At 43.4% G+C, this 10,528-nt stretch overlaps 1 protein-coding gene across 12 annotated transcripts in view; it reads left to right on the top strand.

Moving 5' to 3' along the window:
* The window catches only part of B3galnt1 (beta-1,3-N-acetylgalactosaminyltransferase 1 (globoside blood group)), a 28,044-nt gene that overhangs the window by 13,764 nt on the left and 3,752 nt on the right, over positions 1-10,528 (top strand). For 8 of the 12 annotated variants that reach the window (XM_031374087.1, XM_031374089.1, XM_031374081.1 and 5 more), the window contains one exon: positions 9,603-9,668. Coding sequence is in view for 1 of the 12 variants with exons in the window: in XM_031374090.1 (XP_031229950.1) it covers positions 8,859-8,967; positions 9,603-9,608 (115 nt within the window). In the remaining 11 variants the exon portion in view is untranslated. Of the gene's footprint in view, positions 1-8,858; positions 8,968-9,602; positions 9,669-10,528 lie in introns of those variants that run through there. The other 4 variants (XM_031374088.1, XM_031374086.1, XM_031374090.1 and 1 more) reach the window with 2 other exon arrangements.

Raw genomic sequence — 10,528 nt, 5'->3', positions numbered from 1 at the left:
AGGGTTTCTCTGTGTAGACCTGGCTATCCTGGAGCTCACTCTGTAGACCAGGCTGACCTCGAACTTAGAAATGGTCTTGCCTCTGCCTCCCAAGTGCTGGGATTAAAGGTGTGCGCCACCACTGCCAGCCCAATCCAGGTCTTAAAGGTCTCCCTATTAAACTTGAGAATGAGCCACTGACAAGCCAGACACAATACATCCTCTCCAGTGTAATCAGATTAAAGGAACTTTCTTAACTGTAAGCAAGATATTTAAAAAAAAAAAATTATATCTACATATATATAAACAAAAGACTTTAAAAATATTTTAGGTATTTTTTATTTTATATTTTTAATGATTTATTTATTTTTGTGTATATGAGTACATTGTTGCTGTCTTCAGACACACCAGAAGATTGTATCAGGTCCCATTACAGATGGTTGTGAGGCACCATGTGGTTGCTGGGAATTGAACTCTGGAAGAGCAGTCCGTGCTCTTAACTGCACAGCCATCTCTCCAATCCAACAAAAGGCTTTTTGTTTTTTATATATTCCTGATAATTCTACCAATGTCTCTCTTGCTTATACGAAGTCAGACTAAGACTATGCCATATACCACCATCTCATTGTTGAAATTGCATCAACGTTCATATATCTGGACTTGATCATTCCTCCATTGCATAAAAGTCATTGGAAATAGAGATTTTAAGTCCTTCTGTGCTTCCATGTCAGTTGGATATAGCCACAGTGATCTGATGTCCATCTTCTAACTTATTTTAAGAGTCTTGAATTTTGAAAGAAAATCATTAGGTAGCTGGCTTGGCAGCCATGGAAAAGGACACCTCACCTCGGCCCCCTCCCCCCCATATCCCACAGTTGCTCTTTCACAAGGGCCTCGGTAGGGTAAGAACAGTGGTCAGGCAGCAGACTCCTGAGGATCTGCTAGCCCCAAATGGGATATGCAGAGTTCTATTGGAGTTTTTCCGTGTGATGGTTTGTATATGCTTTGCCCAGGGAGTGGCACTATTTGGAGGTGTGGCCTTGTTAGAGTAGGTGTGACCTGGTTGGAGTAAGTGTGCCATTGTGGGAGTGGGCTCTAAGATTCTACTCTTAGCTGCCTGGAAGTTAGTATTCTACTAGCAGCCTTCAGATGTAGATGTAGAACTCTCAGTTCCTCCTGTCCCATGCCTGCCTGGATCCTGCCATGTTCCTGCCTTGATGATACTAGACTGAACCTCTGAACCTGTAAGCCAGCCCCAGTTAAATGTTGTCCTTTATAAGTCTTGCCTTGTCACAGTGTCTGTTCATAGCAGTAAAACCCGAAGATAGAAGTTGGTACCAGGGACTGGGGTATTACTGTGATAGGCCTGACCATGGTTTTGTTTGGAAGAATGTGGATTAGGGGAGATTGGATTGGAACACAGTAGAATGCTTTAAGTGGGGCTTAATGGGCAACCCTAGTAGGAATATAAAAGTCTTTGTTACTTAGAGTGATTTGAATTTTGTGGACCTGACCCAAGAGGTTTCAGTAGAGAATTTCAATATGTGGCCTAGAGACTGTTTTTGTGGTATTTTGATGAAAAATGTGGCTACTTTTTACCCTTGTCTGAAGAGTCTGCCTGAGGCCAATGTGAAGAGACTCAGATTAATTGCATTAACAAGGGAAGTCACAAAAATGCCCAACAGAGACTTTGTTCTCTGGGTAAGTCTGATAATGAGCATTTCGAACAAACGTAGTGAAAGACCCCTGTAAGGGAGACCTCCACTCAAGTCTCGGGAGGACGCGCACCCAAGGAATCACGAGAGACCATCTTGATGTAAACACATGAGGCAGTTTAATTTTCAGAGCTCCGGTTCAACCCATATCTCACACAGGAGACATCGGAATCGACCACAAGGCTCAGGGGTTGGGGGTTTATATACGAAAAAGGTCTGAGGGAACAAAGGAATCAGTGTGGCTATACATGATTGGCTAGTTCAAATATCAACTATATTACGGGCAGAACAGAGTGGAAAATTCCTAAGGTTGGTGTTAATCTGAGTCAACAGAGCATCTGACCTTAAACCACATCTAAGAGGACCAGATGGCCCACTACTCAGTGTCTGCCCAGACATGTCCTTGCATGCTTTCTCTTCTATATCTTTTTGTCCTGTTAGTAACAGCTTGCTTTTGCCCAGGCTTATTTGGACATATTTGACCTTAGTCCACTGTGTTTTTCTCAAACCTGCAATTTTCTCATTAGCTAGCACAAGTTTTAAATTTAACTTTTTCAGTAGCAAATGGAGAAAGGAAAAATACAAAATATACAGTTTGAGTATTAAAAGGACACCCGGAAGTGAAATGGAGCTAAAGCCTGTGTTCAAGGATATTAAATTGAATTAAGGCAGGTGTGAGTGGCCTTGGGGCATGATCCTACCCAGATAAATTTAGGTCCAAGCTTGATAGTACAGACCTTTAATCCTGGGAGGCAGAGACCAGTAGATCTTTTAGTTCAAGGTCAGCCTAGAACAGAGCAAGTTCTAGGTTAAGAAAAACTTAAATCCAGGCTTGGTGGACCACACCTTTAATCACAGTGCATAGGAGACTGGCATGCAGATCTCTGAGTTCAAAGTCAGTCTATGAAGCAAGTTCCAGAACAGCTAAGCTTAGGCAGTGAAGGAGTTAGAAGACAGAAAGCTGGTGATGATGTAATAGGACAAGGATGCCATCTTCCAGTCCCAGCAAGCAGCAGAACTCAGCCGCTCTGGACACATGGCTCTGGATTTAGAGTCCATAATAGAAGGAACTAGGAACAATTGATACTGGCTAGCTGGAGCTAAGAAATCAGTAATGGTTAAAAAGAGACCAGCATCACTAAAGTGAAATCTTCTAGGAAATGTTTTCTTAGAACACAGAAGGTCTAAGTACCAAAGGTAGCCAAGGTTGTACCTCATGCTGCAGCTGGTCTTGGTAATGTGTAAGAGTCACCCAGGTGGTACTGGTTTTGAAGGCATGAAGGAGTCATGGAGAGCAGCTGAGACTGGGCACTGTGAGAGGCCGTGGAAGGCCATTGGTGAAGGTACAGCTTCAGTTGTAGTTGATGGCCCAGGACTGAAGGGGTCATGCAAAGGATATGAGGCTTGGCATCATAAAGAGAGCCTGACAGGCTATTGGTGAAGGCTAGTTGTAGTAGAAGACCCCAGTGTATTGGAAATGCCAGTACCATGGGCTGATCACCAAGAACAGCAGCAGCAGTGGAGTGATCAATCTCACCTTAGAGTGCTAGAGAGCAGAGCTGGAAAAGTGACACCAGCCCTTTGGAGGAGCCCAGAAGATCATGTGTGGATCCTAGACATTAAAAGAAGAAGCTGTAACATTGAAGTTGCATTGGAGACCCAAAGATGTTCAAGATGCCAGAGCCAAGGAATACCTGCCAAGGAAAGCTGTTAACAGGGAGTGGAACCTGTCCAGGAGAAAGAAGTTTTTTTGCAGTTAACAAAGTTGAAAAAGGAGTTGGAGTTCTGAAGGCCACTTTGACATCAGACATGGAGGTGTTTGGAGTTTGCCCAGATGTTTTCCTCGCTTGCCTTGGGGATTACAGTTAAGTGATTGGACAAATCTCAGAAGAGAACTTGAACTTTGGACTTTTAACATTAAGACTGCTATAGACTTTGGGAACTTTGGAAGTTGGACTAAATGTACCTTTTTATTATGTTATGTCTAGGTATGGCTCCCACAGACTGTGTTTGAACAGGCCTATGGGGGCCAGGGAGAAGAATGTGATAGTTTGTATATGTTTGGCCCAGGGAATGGCACTATTGGGAGGTGTGGCCTTGTTAGAGTAAGTGTGACCTGGTTGGAGTAGGTGTGTCACTTGTCACTGTTGGTGTGGGCTTGAAGACCCTACTCTTAGCTGCTTGGAAGTGAGTATTCTACTAGAAGCCTTCAGATGAAGATGTAGAACTCTTAGCTCCTCCTGCACCATGCCTGCCTGGATCCTGCCATATACCTGCCTTGATGATACTAGACTGAACCTCTGAACCTGTAAGACAATCACAATTAAATGTTGTCCTCTATAAGAGTTACCATGGGGGCTGGAGAGATAGCTCAGCAGTTAAGAGCACCGACTGCTCTTCCAGAGGTCCTGAATTCAATTCCCAGTAACCACATGGTGGCTCACAACCATCTGTAATAGGATCTGGTGTGTCTGAAGAGAGCAGTGGTGTACTCATATATACAAAATAAATAAATAAATCTTAAAAAAAAAAAACAAGAGTTGCTTTGGTCATGGTGTCTGTTCACAGCAGTAAAACCCTAACTAAGACATTCCCCCACCATGCATCAACCTGAGGCTCTCATGGAGATAAGATGAGCTGATGCCTTTGAACAACTTGGTGTTTCTGTCACACAGCTGGTCCTGAGTCTCCTGGTTTATGTAGACACCTGCCTACAGTCACTGCAACCATGACAAATGGACAGAATGATCTGCTAGGTTCCCACGTGTGACTCACAAAAAAGTATACAGGTTCTAAGATGAACTCACACACACATAACACTCCTGTGGCTCCATCCACGAAAAGTCAGGGCTTGACCAGGAGGGATGCAAGAGCGTCATCTTAGCCCCTCTCACATCTGCTTCTTCCCCTGGGGTACCAGCAATGTGTTCCACCACCACAGTCTGTCTGCTTTTCAGCCTTAGGAGGGTGGAAGCACAGTGTCCGTTCTCTTTGGCCATGTGACAGCATGCCAGGCAGCAGTTGGTTCCTTGTGAATAACATACTGTTGCTGTTTCTCTCTTCACCTGCAAGAGTGTTAGGTGGTTCACTTTGGAGTTGGCCTAAATAGAGTGCTATTATGAGCTTTATTTATTTTGTGGGCGATCCCTCAGTCATGAAGACATGGGCCTTGTTTTTACATTTCTTGGTAACACATTAACGTAAGTGTTCTTCTAGAGTGCACTTGCTATGCCACAGGGGAAATAAGCAGTCAACTTTATTGAATCATATAAAAGTAATTGAACTAATTTTCATTTACTTCAAACTATTACTTAAGATAATCCACAGAAGCCATTTCAATGGGATGTCTGTAAAGTTCTTCCAGGACCAGAATTCTTTGAGTGGTTTTCCCCCTGCTAGAGTCACCACTGAAAGCTAATTTCTCTTAAGTGATTTTCTCTCTGCTAGAGACACTGAAAGCTAATTTCTCTGAGTGGTTTTCTCTCTGCTAGAGACACTGAAAACTAAAGTAGATTCTTTGTTTTGATAACTTGATAAACATTGCATATTTGTAGAGAATACATGTTGAAATCTCTTAAAAACCTTCCACAGAAAAAAGTAGATTAGGTTTGTTTGAATCACTTCCAGATGTTTTGGTTCCAGGCACTTCTGAGGCTGTTACATCTGTGGATTAGAGGGAGCTGCAACAGGGAGTGAGCAGAAAGGGAAGAAGGTAGACATAGAAGGTAGACGGTTTTTGCTCAGTAAGTTGAGATGCCAGTTTCTTCTGTGAGGATGGTGACTGAGACGCTGGCATGCATGAAGGAAGAGGTCAGAGAGGTTGTAAGAGCTGAAAGGTTGGGGATAACACATACCAGAGATCCCTGCACAAGGTCAGGCCTTCAGCATTCTGGCCTGGATGAACAAGGTTCTCAGGATGCCCCAGGCTTCTAGGAGGAGCTTTTGGCACTCCATACTGCTGCAGCAAGGGGAACAGGTACACCTGTCACTTTCTTCAGTGGTGTAGCCTCTGGTAAGTTGTCCACTTTCCAGTAAGTGACACCCTACCTGTGTTTGTAAAGTGGCCCTAATTAAACTCAGTGGGCTAAAAAGAAGTAGGCAGAGGCAGACTAGTAGGGAAGAAGAGGCCTTAGCAAAAATGGAAGGGGTTAGCAGAAGGGAACAGAGAGTATGATTGCAGTACATTGTATAAATACATAACATTATGGCCAGACATAGTGGCATGTGCTTTTAACCCCAGCACTTGGGAGGCAGAGGCAGGTGGATCTCTGAATTCATGGCCAGCCTGGTTTACATATTGAGTTCTGGAACAGCCAGAGCTACATAGTGAGAATAAAGAATAAATAAGTGGATTTAATAAATCATGTACAACTTGTGACGTTAGAAAGTCTTGCTTTTACTGTCTCTGGTCTGCCCCGTTGCTCCCATTCACCGTATGTATACTTTTTTTTCTCTTTTTTTATTACTGTTACTTTTCTAATGAACATTGACCTTTTATTGCTGTGAACAGACACCATGACCATGGTAAACCTTATTATAGAGGAATACATTTCACTGGGGCTGGCTTACAGTTGAGAGGTTTAGTCCATGATTGTCAATGGCAGGAAGCATGGCTGCGTGCAGGCAGACATGGTGCTGGAGAGGGAGCTGAGAGTTCTACACCTGAATCAGCAGGCAGCAGGCAGAGAAGACACTGGATGTGATTTGAGTATCTGAAACCTCAAAGCCTACCTCAAATGACACATTTCCTTTTTTTTAAAGATATGTTTATTTTTTATGTATATGAGTACACTGGCTGTACTGATGGTTGTGAGCCATCATATGGTTGCTGGGAGTTTGAATTTAGGACCTCTACTCGCTCCGGTTGGCCCTTCTCGCTCTGGCTGTTGCTGTCTTCAGATGCACAGCAGAGGGCATCAGATCTCATTACGGGTGGTTGTGAGCCACCCTGTGGTTGCTGGGATTTGAACTCAAGACATTCAGAAGAACAGTCAGTGCTCTTAACCTCTGAGCCATCTCTCCAGCCTGACACAGTTCCTTTAACAAGGCCACACCTACTCCAACAAGGGACATCCACTAGTAATAATCCCCATGGGATTATAGGGGCCATTTTTATCCAGACTGCCACACATGTATAAGTATGTTTTAAGTTTCTTCCTCCTTTCTACCACAAAAGTGAGTATGACAGGGCTAGTAAGATGGCTCAGCAGATAAGAGCAAGCCTGACAACCCAGACCTACATGGTAGGAGAGAACTAACCCCTGCAAGTTTTCCTCTGACCGCCACATACATGTGAATGCACATGCGTACACAACACACACACACACACACACACACATCAGAAATAAATGTAAAAAAAAGTTAGTGTTGTTTATTTCATCTCTATTTACTTCGTATTGTCTAGACACCTTTTCATACCAGCATGCACAGGGCATCATTGCTGTTTCTTTCTGTTTACCATAGCTGTGTAATATTCCACTGTGGATGCTTGTGCTGTGCATCCTCATTGATGTCGGCTTTGGTTTTCTATAGCAGTATTATTGCAGTGGACTATGTTGTAAAAACATCATTTCAGAAACATGAAACTATGTGAGATAAATTTGAAGCCAACGACAGAAGGATACATCCCATCGTTCTCCGTAGAGGTCTTGCTATTTTGTACTCCATCAGAAAAGTATGAAGGAGGGAATCTAACTCTATCTTATTACTGAGCTACTTAAAAATAAACACAGGTATCTTGGCTCTCCTAAATACACCAATGTATGCTTTTTAAAAACAGGAAATTTGAGATGTTAACAGCCTTATTTTAGGTGTGCAATGCGCTGGTGTTGCTAAGTGTAGTGCTATGTAACCGTCTCCACTATGACATTCTGAAATGCTGTCACCATCCCTCAGTGCCCTCCAACCCCTTTCTTGTTAGTCTCTGACCCCACACCCACTGTACGAGGCTAGTCAAAAGTCAACTTGACACAGCTAGAGCTGTCTTAAAGAAGGGAATATCACTTGAGAAAATGCTTTCGTAAGATCCAGCTCTAAGTCATCTTCTTCATTAGAGATTGAATTGGGAGGGCCTGGCCCATTTTGGGTGGTGCTATCCCTGGGCACGTGGTCCTGGATTCTGTAAGAAAGCAGGTTGAGCAAGTCATGATAAGCAAGCCAGTAAGCAGTACCTCTCCATGGCCTCTGCATCATTTCCTGCCTCCAGGATCCTGCCCTGTTTGAATTCCATGATGGACAGTACTGTGGAAGTGTAAGGCAGGCAAACCCTTTCCTCCGCACTCGCTCTTTGGTCATGGTGTTTCACTGCAGCAATAGAAACCCTGACCCTTTCTTACTCTGGCTATAGGATCTTCCCTTCCTGCATAATTTATCCAAATGCAGTAATATAGAATGTGGTCCTTGGTGTCTGGCTCCTTTTAATTTGCAGTTTTTTGAGTTTTATGCATGTCAGGAATTCTCACATTTAATGTTTGTAGCAACACTACTTTATAGTGGAGTGGTCACACGCTGTTAGTACATTGTATTGACTATTAGCTATTATCTGTTGCTAGAACAAAAAATTTGTGACTAGGTCACAATTAAGAAACAGATATAGTTAGCCGATGAGACTAGAAACCAGAAAGCATGGTACCATGTCTGTATACTGTTCCACATAAAATGGGAAGAGATTGGATGTGCACAGGCACTCATCTACAAGAGGGCTCAGGGGAGCTGCCAGGCCCACTTTGTAACAGCTAACCCAAGATGACTGGTTCATTTCATTGGGAACTGTATTAATTCCTCTGTGAGGGTAGAGCCCCCTTCCCCTTCCTACCTCAAAAACTCCAGTACATTGGGGGCTAAACTGTTCAGATCAGAGCACTTAAGAGATACAGGGAAAATCTTGAAGACCAAGTTGGCAATACCTACTTGTTACCCAGAATGTGGGTGGGGTAGTGTGGGATTGGAATTAAAAGCAGATGTTTCAGGGTTGGCTTCATATACAGCAATGTCCTGAACCAACAGGAGTAAGTGTCCTGTATGGTGAAGTGCTGAACAGGAGGAGCAGAGAGGAGAAATAGAGAAAACAAAACAGAAGCAATAGCTGGGACCAGGAGGTCTCGCATAAGCCCAAGCAAGTTTTTTGTTCCTTGCTTGTTTGTTTTTTTCTTTTTCCTTTTCAAGACAGATTTCTCTCTGTATCTTTGGATGTCCTGGAACCCTCTGTGTAGATCAAGCTAGCCCGAAACTCAGATCCACAGCCTCTGCCTCAAGGGTGCTGCTGAGGGTAAAGGTGAGCATCATCACACCTGGGCCAAGCAAGTTTATTAAGAACAGAACTTCTTGTATCATATATACTGTTTGCAGGAGGAAAATGGCCAAGGTCAGCAGAGAGCTCTGTTAGACAGTGTTGGTAAAGAGAAAGTGGAGTACTCAGCCAGCTCAGGGAGAAGGTTAGCTTCCCAGAAGCTGCAACCCTGACTCCTTCCAGGCGCGGCTCCAGCTCCAGGCCAGCTTTGTGGAGCCTGCTCCTGGACAAGGACACAAGACTAAAGTTCCCTTTGTCCTTTCATCAGGACCCCTGAGAAAGTCTCCGGTGGGTCAGGGCCTGATGCTTATTTTTATGATGTATCTTTATGATTGTTACATTTTTGGATGCTTTTGTTGAACTCTGACCTTTACACAGGTACATGCATGCAGTCATATCCACACCTGCAGGCAAACACAAAACATAGTGGTATAAAGAGATCTTTCAAATAGAAATTTTGTTGGCAACAAAATTTTCTTTGTTTCTTTTAAATGCTCCTTCCTTAAAAGACATGATGTGAGTGGTTCGCTATGGACTATAGTCTTAGGTGACTGATTGGCATTTTCCTGGTATGTACTTTCCTGTTTCTTAATTTTTAAACACTATGTGTTTTGTTTTAGGTGTGAGCCTTCTAAGTAGCATACAGCAAAAATTTAGGCCAAGCTGTGAAAGTCCCTGTGGTTAAGGTAAGCTGTTGCCCTAGTGATGTGCGTTTACAGCAGCTGTCTGTGCACTTCCTAGTTACCACACATTTTCTCTGCTTTCCTTCTCTCTTTTTTCATCTTCCCATTAATATGTGGGTTTTTTTTTCTGTCATTCAACTCGGAAGGTAGAGATTCATATCTGTCCTTCTGGTTATGCGGAAGGTTCGTTTACTTTTTTATTCTCTCACTGAAGTGTGTGTGTGTGTTTGCAGGTGTATGGAGACTAGAGGTCAACATAAGGACTTTCAGTTTCTCTCCGTAGTTTTTGAGACATGCTGTCTCAGTGAACCTAAAACTCACCAATTTGGTTAGACTGGGTGGCTAGCAAGTGCCAGGGATCCACTCATCTTTATCTAGCTATCCCCTACCCCAGTGGTGGTTGCAGGCATGTGCCACCACTCCTGGCATCTATGTGAGTGCTGAAAACTGAACATGGGTCTTCATGCTTGCATGGCACACATTTTATCAACTGACTTATCTCCCCAGCCTACCACCTTGTCATTTAACAAAGATTTTATGTATGAGTACACTGTAGCTGTCTTCAGACACACCAGAAGAGGGCATCAGATCCCATTTAGATGGTTGTGAGCCACCATGTGGTTGTTGGGAATTGAACTCAGGACCTATGGAAGAGTAGTCAGTGCTTCTAACCATTGAGCCATCTCTCCAGCCCCCACCTTGTCATTTTTACCTGGTATGTTAAGTGTAACTTCACTTGGTGTGTGCACTTGTGTGAGTGTTTACAGGGAGGCAGGTGTTAGTGTGTATGTGTATGAAAGCCAAGGGTGACGCTAGCTGTCTTCCTCACTCATTTTCTTTTTTTTTTTTTTTTTTTTTTTTTT

This window comes from Mastomys coucha, unplaced genomic scaffold (assembly GCF_008632895.1).
Source record: "Mastomys coucha isolate ucsf_1 unplaced genomic scaffold, UCSF_Mcou_1 pScaffold16, whole genome shotgun sequence".
Lineage (NCBI taxonomy): Eukaryota > Metazoa > Chordata > Mammalia > Rodentia > Muridae > Mastomys > Mastomys coucha.
Note: the sequence above shows the minus strand (reverse complement) of the source record. Positions and strands in the feature narration are given on the sequence as shown.